Here is a 20,647-nt window from a genome sequence, read left to right on the forward strand (position 1 = left end):
TTTTGAACTTATTTTCCTTTTGACTTTGACTTGAAATCTCTCCTGAAAAATGCATGACTTGTCCCCTACCCCCCTTTTTTTTCAGAAAAATAAATAAATGAAGGCTGTTCTCTTTTGCACAGTACTGTACACACACGGGCCATCATGTACGTCTTAAACACTCATGAAATAATGCATGAATTAAAGCTGCTTCATGTACCAATATTGTAAAGTGTTTCCCACTGTTGTAGCTGTCAGTTTGTGTGTATGCGTGTGTACAGTACGAGCTGGAGCATCAGCACTGGAAGTTCTTCTCTCTTTTTTTTATTCAAGTTCATTGCATTCACTCCTCAGAGAGACTCTGAGAGTACTGTAGCTTAAAGTGCTCCCTTTCAATTTAGGTCAATTCACTGACCTACTTTGGACCCACGATGGTAATTACACATGGCAATACTAACAAGACCCGCTTTCCTCACTCATTGGGTGCTTTGTGAGCGTTTGTGTCATATTGTGCACACTTCAGTGCATATATCCATGTTCACATTAGTGTGAAATCAGCCTTCTTTGAAAAAAATGCTAATGCTCTTCCAATTCACAGATTTATAGCTATGAATAGTGCAGTAGAGTGCTTTAGTGTCCTGAAAGCTGGGACTTCCTGATGGTGGAACGGATACGAGTTATCTGACCAGGCTAATTTACAGACAGGCCACACTTCATTAAGGATAGAGCACACAGCGTGGCTTTGAGAGGAGAAAAGCTAAACACAGGGACCAAACTGTACCAAGCTATCTAAGCGTATGCAGTTTGCTCAGCGTGATCATCAACTTGCTCCACAGTCAGACATATTGTGAGCACTGGCTGCTTTCCACGGACAGACACACTGCCAGACACCCTGACAGCAGAATGACATTGCGGCAGCAGAGGGACCCTCTTACCTCTACAACAAGTAAGAGAACAAATCAATCAGCTCAGAAAAAGGAGGAACACTTCATTCTGGAGAACATAACAAACATTTATTCAAACACTGAAACACCACACCGTTCTTCTCCATCTGCCCCGTTTTCGTATGAAGACCTGGCACAATGATGCAGAGGAAGAGCTCACGAAGGCATTCTCCTCGAGTGGAATTAGTGGAATGGGCATGGCTGGATTAGTTCCTCGTATACAGCTAATCTAACAACACTTTCCTGATGAGAGGCAAACACAGTATTTCAGGGCAGTGCCCCACAGCTGTCTCAGAACACAGCATGCTTGATGCATTCCTTAAAACAAATGCACAGACAATTCAAATGTCTATTCATTGTGTCGAGGTTGCTACTCTAATTAGCAAAGATATGCTGCAAAATAACACACCTACGAAGATTGTCAACCAATAGTTCATGTCCAGTAGAAATAATTACACATCCTGCAGCTACGGTAGTATACTGTTTACAAAAAGAGGACAAAATAAATGTGCTGATTACCAAAACATCATTACCGAATCATGCAGATGCTATAGCTGTGCTGACACAGTATATGTGGTATAGAAGAATACAGGCTGATATAGAAATACTATAGTAAAACACAGACTATTCCCTTTTAAAATACCCTTTGGCACATTTATATACACTTTATAAAAAAGTCTTCCAGGAAAAAATCAGTGTCTAAGTAAATGAATTATCTTCATGTCTATTAAAATAAACAGATTCTATTTCATCGGTAGCTGATATGATACCACATTCAGCAAATCTAAAAATAGGTAACGTGTTTTGTTTCGTTTGCTCTAATACTCCTTTTAAAATTGCCCATGTGTATACTCATGAACATAAATACACCCTAGATAAACAAAGGGACACTTTGGACCTACAGTGCAGTTCAAGGATCAACAACAGACAATAGACTAGTATACTGAAATGTTAACAGGGCCCACAAGAACCGAAATGACAGTGGCGTAGAGGAAATATCAATGGCATGTATTAGGACTTCTACAAAGGGAAGGAGAGGACATGTAACATTTACACTCCCTCCATTACTCTGCCTCACTTTGTTCACTCAAGTGCAAAATGCGTAAGTAGTGAACAGAGCAGCTGGAGGCCCATGCTGTGACTGAACTTACAGTAGCAGTGGAGTGTGTCACTGAGGGCTCTGTACTGTCGTATACATACTAAAGGAAGACGGTGACCCATTTACACCTTCGTTTACCACGGAACATGACATACTAAACGTACGCTGCCTCTTTCACTTGAGTGAGGCTCCTTTCACACCTGGCATTAACATGTGTCCTAGGTGATCAGATCACAAGCGGCCAGCACAAGGTACAGGTGTGTCGACGGGGTCTCGAGGACACACTGTGATCCGATCACTCAGACCACATCCAGAGGTGGTCAGACAGCAAAATGCCGCCCCATTCAGAAAATACATATTAAACATGCTACAATAACAAATGAATGGATAAAGGCGATACTTGTGGTTGGTGCGCAAGTTAAACTAGATGCCTCATCTTGATTAATAAATTAGTCATGTGTGCCATGCCCCTCCTCAAATGGTGTGAGAAATCTTTTGTAATTGTATCACTCGAGACACATGTTAATGCCAGGTGTGTAGGTTCCCTAAATTCAGTCAGTACAGCAGAGTGAAGCAAAATCTGTGCTGTTGAGAGCAAGATACACAAATCAGGTCAATTCTGAAATCCTGATGAGATAACAGAGTTTAAAGAAGAAAACAAAAATGAACAAATCCTTCGTATTGCAAGTAGGAGGATATAGTGCATGGTACTTAAAGACTATATCATTAGCTACAGCGAATGTTCTAAGCACTTATGGTCATTAAAAGCTTCTCACACAACACAGGTTTCTCAAGAGTGCGTGGCTAGGAGTACGCTGTCACTTTTCTTGGTTTTCAAGATCCAGCTTGGAAAAGTTGCTTTTCTTACTAGCTTACAGCATTGGACGTGGTTTCGATAGGGCAGCACCAATTTCAGGGAATATTTACATTACAAAAATTAGGGGCTAGCATAATCAATGTAAAATGACTTCTATAAATGTGAAATATATGAGATGGTTTACAGTGTTTTAAAGACTTGGCACTAGTTCTTCTTCACAGTGTGTCACATAGAATAATTGTCTGATATGCTACAATATGTGTCTTTGTTTTCAGAAGGGTCAATAGCCCCCAGACAGTTCCAAGTTTGTGCTTGCATGTCCCTGTGGCTACTTCATAATCCAGTGAAACATCATCATGCATGATTAGAAACAGTAGGAGTCATCAAAATAACATAGGCTATCCAGAGTGCAAAATAGAACAATAAACAAACAGGTCTGGATAAATACAGTGAGTACCACAGTGTGATTAACATGAGGTCTGATGTCCAAACCTCACTTTTTTTTTTTACTTTTCATAATAAACAGTGAAAGGCCTTTAATGGCTGGCTACTCTTTAAAAGCTGGGGTGGTAGAAGTGCCCTTGTAGAAAATGTTCCTGGTGTTGTCGGGGCTGTTCCCTCTTTCGGGGATCAGGATCATATTGCTTTTGCTCTTCCTGCTCAGAGTCGAGTCCCGGCTATCTGGGCCGCTTTCGATACTCTCCATGGGCGTGACCCGGATGGTGGAGATGGCCTGATGAGGGTGCTGGTCTGCTACTGAGTTGGGTAGAGTACAAACAGTGGAGACAGTAGGGACTGTTGGCACGGTGACAGGGATTGGTGCACTTGAGTTGCTCCTTTTTCTGTCTGTGGAGCTGTAGCCGTCCCTAAAAGACTCAGAGCTTTCAGAGTCTCGGTTTAGGTCATTAAGCTCAAAGGATTGCCTGAAGCTGCTCTGAGACTTCCAGGTCAAGGAGCCGCTGCCATCGGTAGAGTGGGCATGCACCAGCGGACGCCCGTTCTCTGGGTGCGCCTCTACTCTCACTATCGACGCTGTGGCGCCTTGACTGGCAGCCCCCGACCCAGTCTCCTCCGTCAGGCTCTTGTATCGGTGCAGAGGAGCAGTTGAGCTGGTGTGGCTGCTCTCAGAGCTGGGTGATCCTGTGGGCAGCAGACCCTGCTGCTTGGACATGGCGATGACTTGCATGATTCGTGGCTGTCCATTGACGTTAGTCCTTACAGGTGCCACCCCACTCTTCTCCATGCTCTTCAGCCACTTGTCGCGCACGTTACCACCTGGTGAGGTGCCAATGCCTTCCTGGGTCTCCTCCGGGATGTGGACCAGCTGGGAAGACCCTGGCCTGGACTGCAGGGATATCCTAGCACCTCCAGCAATGCCACTGGGATTGCTGGGTAATGTAGTACTTCCAGTGGCCAGTTTGTAGCAGGGAGCTGCAGGACCCTGGTGTTCGCCATTGATGCCGACGGCAGACGGCTCAGAGCTGGAGCGAGTCTCCATGCTGCTGGAGGGGGACTGGCCTGGTCCGTTCTCCATGGCCTGTAGGGAGAGCTTTCTGTTTTCGTTTTTACTCTTCCACTGCGACAGTAGCTGTTTGGATCGGCTGGAGTCCATAGAGGAATGGATGGTGGCGGCGCGGCGGACATCATCCATGGCCGGCGAGTACATTCTGGGCAGAGTATTGCTGAAGGTCACCATGCTCTCCTTACCCACTGGGCTGCGAGGTGAGATTACCTCCACGTCCGCACTGGATCTCTTCAGATTGGTGAGGGAGTTGGTCTGTCGGGCCTGCGGGTTGCGGTGCAGCATGCCCTCTGAGTGAGAGGAGGAGAGCCCATCGCTACTGCTGCAGCTTTTAGCAGGCAGGTGATGGCCAGCTCGCTGACCCAGATCTGCCAGGGACCGAACAGGAACCAGAATCTGAGGTTCAGTGCTGTGCTTCTCCTCACTGGGTTGAAAGTTCCCCACAGCATACAGACCCTGCATTGGTTAAGAGAGGCAAGGACATACAGTCACATGTTTTTTTTCACAATATGGAGTTGATATGAACACTGAACTGAACCATGCCTGATGCTCCTTCTCATTTCAGTGTAACACCTCATAACTTCCCATTTCTACTTTCGGAAGTTTTTATATCGCACCACTGCTCCATCTCTTCTCTGTTACTCGGGCTGATATCTCAGTCCTACATTTGTTCATTAAAGGTGCCACAGAATGCATTAATTTAGTATTTTAAAGTTGCTCTTGATGGATAAACATCAAGTGAATGATTTTTTTGGTTGGGGCAAAAAATGCTCAAATGCAGGTTTACATGCGTATTTATTGCTGTCCTCGTATGTCCTCTCGGTGCTAGCTGAAGAGAATAAAGCCAGTCGACTGGGTTTGCTTTCTGCCGAGCACCTACTTGCTTCACCAGCTTCTCTGCACCGTGAGAAGGTCCCCAAGTTTCCCTGGGACATGTGGCGCTGCAAGCAGAGAAGTTGAAGGAGCGCTGCATGTCCTCTGGTCAGATCTTCTTCAAGCTTAATGTTAGCCTTTAGTCTTTTTAGCTTCGCTTCCATTTTCTCAGTAGCTGTTTTTTCTAGTAAGCTGGGTTTATGTAAAAATTGGGGGTGTAAATATAAGAAGTCAAGACTGTTACATTACATAGGTTTTGGAGTTTTGGAATTGGCCCTTTTTACATTTCTGGTTTTATAATTCGAAGTGTCTTTTAAAGGTTTTTTAAACAAAGGGGTTTGAGAGTCACAGTATGTCAGTTCCATGTGTCAAACTTTTATTATTTAACTATGCCAAAGAAAATACAGTTTTCCATTCTAGGGCACCTTTAAGGGATGTTCCAGCCTTTCAGCTTAAATTAAATATGCCCTGAACTCTAGCCCAAGTTCTCATAGTTCTCTTCCCTTTTGTTAAAGGCATGGTCTCATTCATATAGTATCTAAACCTTGTAACTTTCCAAAAATTCAAAATGGCCCATTATACTGTATAAACATTTCTTTATGATTGGACCAAAAGAAATAGTCTAGGATATTTTTCTTTACCTACCAAGCCCCTGTTTTTTTTTTTTATCAGTAGTGACACTATATAACAATACTTTGAATTTCACTGCTGTCCAATGAAAACCATGTATGTCTATCTATTCATGTCCATTTTCTCCATTTGAACCCTGCAGCTGCCCTGTACCTTAGCGTAAATAATGCTGGATGAATAGACCAATATAAATGTTCTAAATTGCTTGGAATAAACTCTTATTTTACATTGACTTCTATTCAGTTCAGAACATTTTTGCCTTCTGTAAAGTTGCTTTTTTGGAAACACATGTTTGTCCATAGGACAGTGGAGATATGCCGGAAAGAAACAAAGATCAAGTATATTTGGTTCCCATATAATTCCTCAAATAACTCACCAAATAAACAGCAATGCCACCTCCAAGAAGGAATCCCAGGTAGACATCAATGGCATGGTTCTTGTGCTGAATGATGCGTGTCAGTCCACATATGATGGCACTAATGATAAAGGAGAAGACTAGCAAAGGCTTCAGCAGCTTAGACGAGTCTGTCAGAGTACTGTTGAAATACATCTGTGCAGGAACAAATACATTCTCATTAAAATCAATATATCTCTACTGTGGACCTCTTATAGAGAGCTTTCTCAGGCACCCAGTCTAGCTATCTGTGTTTAATGTGTGTCTGCTAAATCTCCCTTGCTTAACTATTGGTTAATAGCTGGTTAGTCTTAAAAGCTAAATGCAATGTGTCAAAACAGCATTTATGATACTAAGCTCAATAACACCTAATGGGTGAATCATCTGAAGTAATGACTAATGAAATGAAATTGTAACATCTGTTCATCTAATGTAATGACAGTGTTTCATACTGACTGTTTAGAGTACATCCCAGCACTATTCCATGACTCCGGTGCTGCTTTAGGATGCATGAGACAGAGCCTTACTCACTAAAACTGCGGTTTTATCACTTGTATCCTCAGCATGAAAACACACACACACACACACACACACACACACACACATTTACTAGTCCAGGATGCTAGTGCTTTCAGGGCACTGACTGGATGATTTCTGGAAATAACTGGTTTCTTACTCTAGAGACACTCAGTGATAGTGTAATCTCATATTAACGCCTCCCCAAAGTTAGCACATTATTAAACAGTGAGGCTGGGTGCTGTAATATTCTTTTTATTTACACATCAACAATGAGCATGACTTGAGTGCAGTGGATTTAACGTGATATTAAAAGATTTTGTGCGAAAAAGGATTTAGGAATTAGTGGATACTGCAGAGCAGTACACAGTGAGTGTGTGACACATTACTTACTGAGATGTAGACGGCGGCAAAGGATGCCAAAGTGGCATGCTGGGAAGGGAAGGATTTTCTGAAAAATAAGTGGAACTGAAATCAGATTTGGCACCATTTTTTATAAATGAGGAAAAATTATATATTTTTAATAATAATAATAACTTTTTGAAAAATATATAAAGACATTGTCCAGAAACATTATTTTTTAATCTCAAATGACAAAAAAATGCCATTTTGGGATTTGCATTTTGTTATTATATGAAAAACTGTAAATATCAATCAGTCAAGTTTATTTTTATATAGAGCCTTAATCAACATATGTTGTCACAAAGCAGACATCCATGTCTGAGTCGCAAGTAAGTAAGCCATTGGCGACAGTGTCAAAGAAAGACTTTCTTGGATCAGGAGGAAGAAACCTCAAGAGATAAGATGGAGAACCCATCCTCCTCAGGTCAACATCAGATAGTGAAAGAATTAAAAGCAAAAAAAAAACACCTGAAATAATACAGACTAATGAATACACAGTATGAAAAATGAAATGAAGAAATAGAAGTAAACCAGAGATTAATGTTAGACGTAGATCAGTAAGAATGAAGATTAGATCTATGTCATGTTTATATAAATGTGTAAAGAAAATGGCCACTGTTTGAATTCTCATAGCAGTGATGCACTCTAATGCAGTACTAAACTACTTCAGCAGCTATTCTGTGATTTATATTTGCACTCACATGTGACAGTGAAAGGGGGGCACTGCATGTGCCTACAGCTATTGTAATTTCAGGCGTTTCCCATGCCAGCTTGAATTTAATGGTCTGTTTCCTTGATCTGGTTGGAGAATAAATAAAGCTGCTCATTATGCGCTTCATGAGTAGGACACTAGAGCAGTCCCACTCATAGCAGAGCAGATTCATCTCTCACAGCTGCACTCACTCTACCTGTAAATGTCCATTTTGGACCTTCAGCTGTCTAAACCTTGCAGCTAATGATGGGAAAATAATGTACTTTTGAGATTATTAGACTGAGTGTGCACTGGCAGCACTTTCTTTCTTTAGCTTTTTTAGTTTTTTTTCCAAATTTTCTTCCTAATTTTCAACTCCCACCTACTATTCAAGACTCTCCATCATACAATGCCACCACTGCAAAGACCAGCATGTTGTTCCTTAGAGCCACATTAAACCAGACATTGCATAATTTTGGAATGCCTCCAATGCAAAATCACTGGACAGCTGAACGCATGTGGAGGAGAACACTAACTGCAAATTCAGCTAACAAATATGTCCACTGGCTGGCTAGCATCGTATTAAGGGATGTGGAGAACGCCATCCTACCCACCCAGAGGGAATGATGCATATATGGCCTCTGGGCCTCCTGGCCACAGATGGCTGTGACATCAGCAGGGATCACACTCACAATCTCCTGATAATAGGACCAATATATAGCCATGCTGGAACACCATGTGATGCTTTCCAGCACTGTGGTGGTGTTGCATGCATTTGTGACAGGCCAGAGTTAGGCAAGGCTGACCCCAGATATGCCTCATCAAAATGGATCTTAATGAATGGCCATATACAGTATGAGGGCAAAGGGCTGTGCATGCACCCGTGTAGCGGGATGCCAACTAGCTCACTCTGCAAAATGATCCACTCAGTCATTTTCATAAAAGGTCTGTAGAAGTGGCTGATTCAGAGGCTTTGCCTGCTTTGTCAGCGTGTAGTATCCGCACTGAGTTCTCCATTCCAAGTGTAGATACATTTCCTTCTGTTTCATTATTTACCAAATCCACGCAGCAGCTGGAAGACGATGCACCGCGCCATCATTTCCACAGAAACTGGCCTCATTAAAAGAAACATCAAAAGCCTCTCTCTTAATCTACAACTGCTATTCTTAGACTCCAGAATAGCCCCACTCCTGTCTGTGCGGGCTCTTGAACTTCTTAGCTCTCTGATATAAAAGCAACATTGGAAATTCTTGTGTTCAAACAAAGTCTGTGGAAAGCTCCAGCACATATTAACTCTGTCAGCTCCAGTGAGGAAATATTTAGGTCATTTTCATGCCAGATTCTACATGCTTTCACAGCTGACATTCTGAGGCACTGCTCTTCTCCTCAGTTTGCAAGTACTATCCCTAGCATCAGTACAGCACAGCTAATTTTTCCCTTTAATAGGTGATATCTGCTAAGAAACAATCTCTCTCTAAATAGCTTAGACTAAAATGACCTATGCTGGATGGAGAGCACATTATCCAACATGCAGGTGAGAGATGTTTTAGAAAAAATACAGGTCTGAAGATGTTCTATTTGATATTCAAAAGTGATGTATTTATTTTACTCAATAAACACAATAAATACAAGAATTGTTGGTAATCTAGATAGATGTATATGAATGCATATGTATCAGCATAAGTACTTAGCCTCACCATATGTGTATACTTAAAATATTGGATATCAATATGGGCCCAAAAGCCATCCCATGGACTGTTATTACTCAGAGAATTCCAAGTTCAGCAAATCACAGAAGGCAATTTACTCCAGAATGATGACTAGCTTTAGAAAGGCACTGCATTTTAATTCTTTCGTGGTGTCAAACATATGGCCTGTGTGCCAGAACCAGCCAGAAAAAGATTCTAATCTCAAATTCATGTTCCCAGTTGAGTTTAGTTGCATATTATATGAAATCCACACTCTCTACACTGCACAGACACTGACCTATAGGCACAAGCAGGTAGAGACTCATACGCTGCAGCTGAACCAACCAGAATTCGTATTTTAGTATTTTAGAGACAAAGCCAATCAGAATCTTCATTTCAGGGGAAGGAAGTGACTGTTTCCATAACCAGACGCCATGCTGAACATTACAAGAACTCCCATTCATATTTCAGTATCCAATCTTATGCTGATCCTACCTCCCGGCGTTGATGATGGCAGTGTCAGGCCCAGAGCAGATATCCTCCAGGATGAAGGAGTTCTCATTGCAGGAGGCATTCAGATGGGTGTAGTTGGGTTTGCAGACGGTGAGGAAGTAGGGTGCTGGATAACCCGTTGAAAGCTGAATGATGTTAGTTATAAGAGCTGTGGCACAGAGGCCAAACACATGAACCCCTATAAAAATACATGGACAATTTCCACTAAACATCAAAAATGATATTGCAGTGAAAGTGAATGGCAGGACAGAAAAGGGATCTGAGTATTGGAACTGAGCCACAACAGAGTTTAAGTAACCTACCCACAAACCTGACGGCACGGCGGACATAAGAGTTGAAGTTGCAGCCGGCTGCATTGATGTCTGCTTCAGCTCCAGGGCCGCTCCGAGTTCTGGACAGACAGCAGAACAGAATGCCTTCTCCGATCATTATCTGCAGACAGAGGAGATTCGGAGTCAGAGGTGCAGAAAACCAGCAGAGAGCACTGACAAAGATCAAACATCCCTCTGTGGATATCTCCTCTTAGCTTCTCATTCTTTCTGTTGCCTCACTTTCATACTGGGGAGACTCTTTATTCCACACTTGTTCCACAGCAGGGAGTAGAGACACGCTCCCCTCTGCAATACAAAATCTTTTATGGACACATAATCCCCTATTCCTGGAGTACTTGTAATTGCTATTACTTGATTGCACTGTGCTTTTTATGGGCCATATTCACTATGGGCTTAACCCCTTAACTCAGAAAGGCTTATTACACACTAAGGTGTATTATTCAGTAACTACAGGGACTCCTGTACACACTGGTAGGGCTATTCTTTGGTAATAGAAGTTTGTCACTTTCAGCCTACCAGCGGGCCATAGGCTGTTTAAGGGGAACAAACTGTAGCTGTTTGAACTGTCTGTTCAAATTAAATGAAAATAAATTTGTCCTTTTTCCCTGTTGTACCATACTCTTATTAACTGTGAGGTCCAAATTGTGGAGCGAACCGAACCATGACTTTTGGGTACACCTGATATCTTTTACACAGTTGTCCAATTTCTTTTTAATTTAATTGGAGCCCGTCAACAGCCTCAGAACTTCAGGACTGTATCATTATGTAATATCTATCTGCAAGCTCTGCACACTTGGATAGCATATCAGCAAAAGATTCACTTAGATACATAATTGCTACTGATTAGGTTTTGTCCAATATGATAATTTACCACCAAAAGAATACAGGTGGTAAGAATACTGGTTCTTATTGACATGATTGTGAGGTTTAAACTAATAAAACAAGCTATTTGTCGTTGACCTTATAACAAGGCATAAAACCTGACCTTAAGAAGAAACATGAAACAAGAAACATGAATTCACTGTGTTGAGTGAAGCCCACAATGCTTCATATTGTTAAAATAAATTACAATTATTTGCATCCCTTAGTTGAAAACAAACTATTCCTTAATGTGGTTTATAGGCGTGGGCAACTTGACAAAATGCAATTGTTATAATAAAGTACGTAACAATTATTGTTGTCAATACCAATAAATCCTTCACTATTAATGCTGATGTATTTATTGGCCAAATAATCAAGCCTTTTTTAGACAAATTCTATAGGTCCATTTGTCAAATTACTCATAAATGTGATGCTCAGCTATTACTCTGGCAATAGTTGCGCTGTCCTCTATATAGATCATATAGACATGGCACCCAGCACTTCTATCTCCATATAGACTAGACTGCTTGGTAATCAGGTTAGGAGTTTAAATCCCGGCAGGACAGTGTGTTTGATGTGAGCGTCGCTCCACACGCTGGCCTGGCAGATGAAGTGCTAAGGATATAGACTGAACGTTGGCTTGATGACGTGCCATGCTGTGAGTTGAATATGAGCCCAGAGAGCATGCAGATCACAGCACACAGCTCCATCTGACTGACTCCAGCCCTCCAATTACAGCCACACAGTCACTCCTCCACACCGTGACAATTGGCAAAGCCACAGGAGTCCCCAGAGCCTGCAGTCACTTCCTCCCTGACACTAAATCTGGCCTGTTAGGTAAACAGATTTTAGAAAAGGATGAGCTGAGAAAAGCAGAAAGGAGACCTTGTCATGGAAAATAATTCAGGACAAAAGGTTTTTTATTTATCTCCCTAAAAAAGCTAATATATTTTTATTCCTCAGGTGTTTTCAGACTATATCCACAACAGTTGCACTTTTTTCAGAATATGATGACAACATATGTATTTTATAATTACTGAAAAAAAAATAGCAACCTACTGCAATATTCGTAGTGCAGCCAGCTATTGAGATTGGTGGTAGTATTCTTCATTATAATCATTGCTGTGTTTCAAAGAAGAACACTGCACCCAACAGATTAACAGTGGAGTCTTTTTATAGTTCAAACTTCAAACCCATTTAGCCATCCTGTCATTTTCCTAAGAACTGACTAATATGCCTCGAGAACTCAACAAGAAGCAGAGTGTGAAATAATCACCATGTTTCTGCCTGAGTGACCTGCAAGCCCTCAATATCATAAATCCACAATAATGGCTTAGTGTAACGCAGTCCACCAGAAATGACTCTGCCTGGTTTGAGACCTGGCAGTTTGCTTGTGCTATGTCCAGATATATATAGACAGCAAAGCATGCAGCTGTAGGAGAGGCAGATTCACGCATACTACAGCTCCATGTAGTGGTCTTTAGAAGGGCAGCCATGTTATCCATATTGATGATGTTCCAGTAGATTGGCCTAAAATCACTGATGAGCTATGCTGTATGAATTTTAAAGTGTGTTGTCTTAACTCTGGTTGGTTGATCCAACTGAATAATACCAGCATGTGTATGGTTATGAATAAAAAAAAAGACATTAATTACAATCTGTTAGAAGTATTCATTTGCATGTAGCGTGAATGAACAGAGACCAAAACGGAAATGACTATTAATTCATTATACATTATGCAGCAGCCCTAGCCACAAAACTATTAAAGCAGAAGCACTGCTGACATGCCTGATGACCAGTCCCTCTTATTATATCCAGAATGATATGTAGTCCAGTGTTGATTTCAGAGCAATGTAATTGACCGCTAAACTGCAATCAAACCTCTCCTTGGCAAGGACAGAATTTTTCTTCAAAGTCAAATTGCTTTCCAGGAGATGACAGCATGCAAATCACAAACTCCAGAAATGACTCAAACCCTCCTCCAATTTCCATTTTGCCAGAATACAGCCAATGCGACCTCAATGATTCAACCATATCTAGTGGAGAGGAATCATGGAAAAAAAGAACAATCTCCACTCAAGGAGTGTGTTTTCCTTTTTCCTCTGTACAAAAAGTGACCAAATCATATCACAGCACTGCACAGTACCCTCAGGAACAGCTATTTATACAAGCTGGAAAAGTAATGCATGCCGCTGAGTTTCTCTCTGAATTGATCTAAATTCCATCTAATAAAAGAACACTTCATGCTGGTTTAAAATAAGACAAATCATTTGTATTGCAGGAATATGGTCTGCTAGCATTTTCAAATTAGGGCACATACAGCATGTTTCTCAAGATTCTACAAACTGCTATTGGAACAAAATTAACAATTTGACTAAGACAAGTCATCATCACGCTATTCAGTTTTTAATAGACTCCAGAGCAAATAAAAAAGAATAGCATAGAGCTTTTTGTCCTAGGCAAGGTTGTTTGTCTCGATTTTTAATTTTAAATTCCTATGATGAGCATTGCTCTGGGCAACAATTGCACTCAGCTGAACCGAGACACTGACGCAAGCATTGGTGTGTTTTACAGTACCAGTAAAACAGCACATGCGACGGGATGATAGTGGAGCATAAATGTAGACTCAGCAGAAGACTAGGTGAGGTCCCCATAAGGAACAGTGTCTACGTGTGTGTGTGCATTATCAACTGACCGTGATGGCAGGTGCAGCGAAGGCCAGGCTGAGGAGCATGAGGAAGGGAATGACCTCATGCGTAGGCTCGATGTATGGCAAACTTAGACTCCGGTCATGGCAAGCGAAACCCCAGCGCACCGGTTTAAAAAGGTCTGTCCACTCTAGAAAGTAAAGGCTCACCACAGACGACACAAGGATTGGAAGCTGAAATAAAACAGTGAAGAGAACATAATAAGAGTTAATGACAGAGACAGAACAGCTCTTCCTATATAAAACCGGGTTTCCAGAACTCTGGATAACCTGGATAAGATGCCAGTTCTTCGCACGGTACCACACACGCTCATTTACTTACACAGGGGGCAATTTAGCACGCTCAATTCACATACCATTTGTTGTTGTTTTTTTGGGATGTGAGACATAACTGGAGCACCGAGAGGAAACCCACACAGACATAGGGAGAACATAGAAAACCCCTGACAGACAGAGACAGGAGCAAGAATCAAACCCAGCATCCCAGTCCTCTGGAGATGTCGGACACACACCTGTGGTGCTACCATAGCAACCACTTAGCAACACCACAGCAACCACCCAGCACTCCATACCAAAGAACTAGCAGCATTATAGCAAACAACTCTGCAAACAATTAGCATACACACCATAGCAACAAGCTACCAACACCATAGATACCACCTGGAATGCCACAGCAACCATGTAGCATCAGACAAGCAACTGCCTGGATGCGGGAACCACGTAAGCTGTGCAACTACTCTGCAGTTCCTTCAGGAAAACCACTATTTCAGCACTAAGGGGTTTCTACTGTTAAACTTGGCTGCTCTCAAGGAAACAATACGATGCCTACTCATTAGAAGACACTCTGAAAGGATTTGCCTGTTTTGCCCTGGTTTATCCATGAAAGAATGCATCAGTGCACTGATCTCTTACTGCCATACACAGCTAAGCACTAACTCCCATACACAGCTAAGCAATTATCCTTAAGTGCTTACAGTTCCTGTTCTCTTAGGAACTCATTCTTCACAGGACATAGTGTACACACTCTTATTACGCCAAAATAGAGATTCTCAATCCACATTGACAAGCACATAAGAGAAGAAAGAACACCTGGTAAGACAAAATAAATGAGAACTGTAAGTGAAAGGACCAAAAGTGCGCTGACCGATGAGATCTAGAAAGTACACAACGGTGACCAATAGTGACAGGATTAACTGATAAGATGTCATGGCTAAAATAAGATGGCTGAGTTGGGAGCTTTTAGAACCACCTCATGCATTATGAATCCATATTCACTACAACATGTGCTAAGAGAGGTTCCAGGATATTGTGCGGCAAAGAATACTGGCGTAGCTTAACACGTTGAAGCATGCGGTCTGCATTCGGCCACTGGCATCTTCACCTGCACATTTCATATTCAACGGGCAGGTTTAAACGGGCAGCCCCGAAAAGAGAAAGTGGAACCCCGCTGCTAGTGGAACAGAAGGACGTCTCTTGATGTCGGAGCCATGAAGTGACTCCTGCTGAGCTGAGGAAGGTTTACAGATCCGCTGCAGGATTCAAACACACAGACAAACTAAAAGAGGACACTACTGCACATTCCAGTAGCCTAAATTGGTGGCTGATGCTTCCAGGATCCTCAAGAATTCTTGTTACGTCATTAATATGAATTAGAGGACAGCAAATGAATACCAAAGTATGCGTGGAGCAGTCACTTGGAATGCCCTACTACGGGTAGGCGATATAATATCTGAAGATAATTTCATAATACACAATCCATCCACCTACTTTCTTGTCCGCTTCTACCTGATCAGTTCAGATCCTACAAGGCATACATACCCCCTGGACAGGTGGCTGGTTCATCGCAGGATACCTTGCACACCAGTTCATTGCCACATTTGAACTGGAGAGCAATTTTACTAAGCCGATACACCTACCATGTGCGATTTTGCCAGGTGGGAGGAAACAGGAGAAAACCCATGAGGACACAGGGAGAAACCATACACAATACTGTGGATATCTGTTGAAATAAATCTAGTAGAAAGTGGGATTGCCTGAAATAGCATTGTTGTGAAACAGTAAAATAAGTATGAGTATTTTAGCACAATAAACAGTATGAGAGGTATTTCGCTCTTTTGGAGGACATTAAACACAAATATCAGTTTGAAATACTGCTGAAATCAAAACACCTGAACTAAGACAATAACTTTTGCTGATATCCATATGATTCAGCAAAATCAAATCACTGTCATGGTTGGGCCCTTTCTAATGTCATTGCTATACTACTGTACTATACTACTCATTTTTTTTTAAAAACTGTCGTTCGTCTTACTTACTAAAGCAGCATAAAAAAGAAACTGAATCATGGAACTGAAACCAGTTCCAAAATCGTTTTGATGCTCCACTGACTTAGTAGGAAGAATGGTGTGCTCGTGTGTCGTTGTCCCTACAAGCCCAGAACTCCTGTTACTGCACTATGCAACTTTAGTGGGGGTGCTCAAAGCATGATTTTTATAAAGTAAATGTGATGTGATGTAAATGTGAATTACACTTCCCACATTTAAAAACACCAATTCTCACATATTGCTGCTTTAAGGAATGCTTTAATACCCCCCCCCCAAAAAAAAAAAAAATGCATCATATTGCCCACCCCTAGGTTTGCAAAGGAGAGGATAATTTCTGTAAATTACCAGTAAATTGCCGATAACTTTCCATGGGAAATTCGGCCTGGGAACTCTGGAAATACTCCAAAATGTAAACTTTCCATTGAAAATGTAGGAATGTATGGGAATTTATTGAAATTAATAGGAAGTTTGAAAAAAATAAATTAAATTAAATAATACACCATCATCAATATTCCTGTTAATTCCCATAATTACTCATTAATAATTCCCATGGTAAATTTTCCTACTTTAAAATTACTAGAATTTTGCACCCCTATGCTCTACTAAGCACTGAAAACATACATACAGGGGTTTTAAAACGGAGTAGATGAGGCATGATGTAAACCTATATTGTTGACCTAGCACATGATCTCTGTCCCTGCATCTCTCACTCTTTCTCTCTCTCTCTCTCTCTCTCACACTCGTGTTGAGGAGGAAATATAGGTCAGTGGAACCACCTTGACTACAGTAAAACTCAGCCGAATCAGCAGACAGAGGCAGCTGCTGGCTGTAGCATTGTGCATATCAAGCATTACTGTACCGCAAGGCCTCTCTCAACTGCATAATGTACGCTCCAAGCCATAATCCATTAGCTGATTAGGGCAAAAAACGTCACAATATGCATTCCACAAGCCATACATAAATGACAAGCCATTTAATACTTGGGCAAAAACGATACCTCCTTCTGTACCAAGATGTAATTCAAACACAGTGCTGTTCTAAATATCATATTAGATCTGGCTCCCTCAAACCCTGTTAGGGTTAAGCATGAATGCCATTTCAGCTACAGAGTCCAATCTGGAGAGGCAGATTAGAATACCTCTGATGCCTGGAAATAGCCTCCTAAGATTATTCAAGTGTATCACGCATTAAATGATCAACAACAAGGACCCAAACGGAGGCTGGATCATTTCTGCTTGGTTATATTTAGGAGATGAAGGTACTGGTAGTATCACAGCACACGCTGAATGCTGCCTATGGATGACCAACACTTAAGCTCATATTTAGACAGTGTGTTAAGAAAGGTGACATAGTCAGAGGCTGGCCAGGGTCATACGAGCAGGGGGTTCCACTGCAAGAACAGGGTTTTGGTGGAGCTACAGAGCCTGACCTGCCCCAGGTTGACCGGACCCCCTACCAAACACAAACACACATGGCACATTCATACACTGTTCTCCTCAGTTACTGCTGAAGTCTTCTGTTGAGGCCTTACTCCACAACGTTTGATGAGTCTGCATAATGTAAGGACGACTTTCATCTGTTTTTAACACACACAACACATACACACTGTACCTTCCACTTAGTACTGACCCTTCTGGGGAGGCCTTACTCCACAATTCTTCCACAAATCAAATCAATTGTCACATGACATTAACACACAATCTATTCTTCCACATATATACATTATATACACATTAACTTCCACTACTCATACAGTCTGTATAATGTAAGGAACAATACTGTAAACATAATTATTGTGAAGTAAATTTGGCTGCATTTAATACAAAAGCGCTGGCTCGGGCCACTGACGTTATTGTGTTTAATACTCCATCTGCCTCTATTCTGTATGTCCCACTGCACCACCGCCTATATGCTCTAGTTCCTTACTAGGTCAGATGGATGGAGACTGTATGGATGAAGGCTGCATCTCCAGCAAAGCGCTGACTAATACACCCATGAGGAACATGTGTTACTACACAGATAGTCAGCCCATTGGTCCCATTATAGAGCAGGCAGTGATTAGTCTTCCAGTATGACATCACACGGCCTCACACTGACCATGTCTATGCTTCTTTGTCGAAGTGCTCTTTTTGTCAGAGTATTTCCTTCTGGTTAAGATGCAATAAATGAAAGGGTGATTTTTTTGTTGTTGTTGTTGTTTTTTTTGGAATAACCTCACTATAAAGCCTCAGGACACACTGACCGAGGGAGGCAACCATGAGGCGGCTGGGGTGCAGGATAAAGACTCTGACCTGTTTTAATTAAAAACGAGAAACCTCATTACTTTTTCATCCATCTTATCTCGAGCCCTTCAGGCATCGCTGCTTTTGATGCCAACGCTGACTTATTTGAGCCAGCCTGTCCTTCCAGAATACACTCATAAAAAAATAACCATACAGCAAAGTAACTTTTGTTCCCAAACTGTCTCCCTGGCTGTAATGCAAGGTGAATACTGATGTATGTGACTCATTTTGCTCTCAGTACTTACCAAAGCGCCAAACTCTGCAGGGAGCCTAGCTCAACACACAGTCCCCAGCAGCCAAACAGACATGCTCTCATTTGAAAGCAAAATAAAAAAAAAAAAAAGGGCTCTCACTGCAGAGGCATTCAATAGCCCACAGATCTTTCCAATAACCAACAAAAGCTCATGTTGCAATAGTAACAGCTGGAGGCATGTGAGAAATGGTCCAGGCCAGCGTAAGTGCACACTTATAGGCTACAGAAGAGAGATGTAATTGAGGAAGAAGCTTCTCTATTGAAACAGTCAGCCTCCACTAACGCCACCAACACCGCAGCCGTCAAAACAGACTGGGATGGAAACCAGACATGCCAGTCAGGGTATTTCTTGTCAAGGAGAAGCCAGTCAAAACAGAAAGGCAACGGAAACCCACCTCAACGAAATAGAAGCACGGCAGCAAAGTAACGCTGTCCTTAGTCATCCTTGCCTTCAGCCTTTCTCTCGCAGACATGGCTCTAGGTCTTCCTTCACCCCAGTCTAAGAATAAACCCGGCTAACTTGTTGTAGCCGCTTAACGCACCGCGACCGCCTTCACCACGAGATTCACGGCGACTGAAACAGCTGCCGCTCGCTCCATATGGATGGATGCACCTAGACGACAGCGGCCACTAGAAAGTCTCCACCTTTAGCGAATCGTTCGGGCATCGCCGATCAGCGCTCACACTCGCATTTAAACGATATCGCCGCCAAAATGCCGGCGGAGGGAAACTGAATTTGGGGAATGGAGCAGCTCGCGCGTGCGGATGCGCAAGCGCACACGAGCGCATCTCATCGACCACGGCGCCGCTGAGCCCACAGTGCTCACAGTGCCCACAGTGCCCACAGTGCCCACAGTGCTCACAGTGCCCACAGTGCCCACAGTGCCCACAGTGCTCACAGTGCCCACAGTGCTCACAGTGCTCACAGTGCCCACAGTGCTCACAGTGCCCACAGTGCTCACAGTGCTCACAGTGCCCACAGTGCTCACAGTGCTCACAGTGCCCACAGTGCCCACAGTGCTCACAGTGCCCACAGTGCTCACAGTGCTCACAGTGCCCACAGTGCTCACAGTGCCCACAGTGCTCACAGTGCTCACAGTGCCCACAGTGCTCACAGTGCCCACAGTGCCCACAGTGCTCACAGTGCCCACAGTGCCCACAGTGCTCACAGTGCTCACAGTGCCCACAGTGCTCACAGTGCCCACAGTGCTCACAGTGCCCACAGTGCTCACAGTGCCCACAGTGCCCACAGTGCTCACAGTGCCCACAGTGCCCACAGTGCCCACAGTGCTCACAGTGCTCACAGTGCCCACAGTGCTCACAGTGCCCACAGTGCTCACAGTGCTCACAGTGCCCACAGTGCTCACAGTGCCCACAGTGCTCACAGTGCCCACAGTGCCCACAGTGCTCACAGTGCTCACAGTGCCCACAGTGCTCACAGTGCTCACAGTGCCCACAGTGCTCACAGTGCCCACAGTGCTCACAGTGCTCACAGTGCCCACAGTGCCCACAGTGCCCACAGTGCTCACAGTGCTCACAGTGCCCACAGTGCCCACAGTGCTCACAGTGCCCACAGTGCTCACAGTGCCCACAGTGCTCACAGTGCTCACAGTGCTCACAGTGCCCACAGTGCTCACAGTGCCCACAGTGCTCACAGTGCCCACAGTGCTCACAGTGCTCACAGTGCTCACAGTGCCCACAGTGCTCACAGTGCCCACAGTGCTCACAGTGCCCACAGTGCCCACAGTGCTCACAGTGCTCACAGTGCCCACAGTGCCCACAGTGCTCACAGTGCCCACAGTGCCCACAGTGCTCACAGT

General features: G+C 43.0%; 1 protein-coding gene across 3 annotated transcripts; it reads right to left on the reverse strand.

Annotated features, from left to right (window-relative positions):
- Positions 1–982: 982 nt before the first annotated feature.
- Positions 983–19,571, reverse strand: plppr4b (phospholipid phosphatase related 4b). Of its 3 annotated transcripts, XM_072679638.1 has the most exons (7): positions 19,223–19,571; positions 13,957–14,142; positions 10,371–10,500; positions 10,051–10,246; positions 7,168–7,225; positions 6,241–6,414; positions 983–4,817 (listed from the first exon to the last, which is right to left on the reverse strand). In XM_072679638.1, the coding sequence occupies exons 1-7, from the start codon at positions 19,298–19,300 to the stop codon at positions 3,387–3,389; spliced, it is 2,253 nt and encodes a 750-aa protein (XP_072535739.1). In that variant the 5' UTR covers positions 19,301–19,571; the 3' UTR covers positions 983–3,386. The 3 variants fall into 3 exon arrangements, with proteins under 3 accessions (XP_072535739.1, XP_072535741.1, XP_072535742.1); XM_072679640.1 differs by lacking the exon at positions 10,051–10,246 and having other exon boundaries at positions 6,241–6,340; XM_072679641.1 differs by lacking the exons at positions 13,957–14,142; positions 19,223–19,571 and having other exon boundaries at positions 10,379–10,432.
- Positions 19,572–20,647: the final 1,076 nt, after the last annotated feature.

The sequence above is a fragment of the Salminus brasiliensis genome, chromosome 5, assembly GCF_030463535.1.
Source record: "Salminus brasiliensis chromosome 5, fSalBra1.hap2, whole genome shotgun sequence".
NCBI classification, from domain to species: Eukaryota; Metazoa; Chordata; class Actinopteri; order Characiformes; family Bryconidae; genus Salminus; species Salminus brasiliensis.

Excerpts from the sequence above, each read along its gene's own strand:
- plppr4b (XM_072679638.1), bottom strand. The coding sequence starts at position 19,300 with ATGTCTGCGAGAGAAAGGCTGAAGGCAAGGATGACTAAGGACAGCGTT. Across the intron at positions 10,501-13,956 it reads TCGCTGCACCTGCCATCACG|ATAATGATCGGAGAAGGCAT; the intron begins GTCAGTTGATAA and ends CTCTGTCTGCAG. Across the intron at positions 10,247-10,370 it reads CCGTGCCGTCAGGTTTGTGG|GGGTTCATGTGTTTGGCCTC; the intron begins GTAGGTTACTTA and ends GTATTTTTATAG.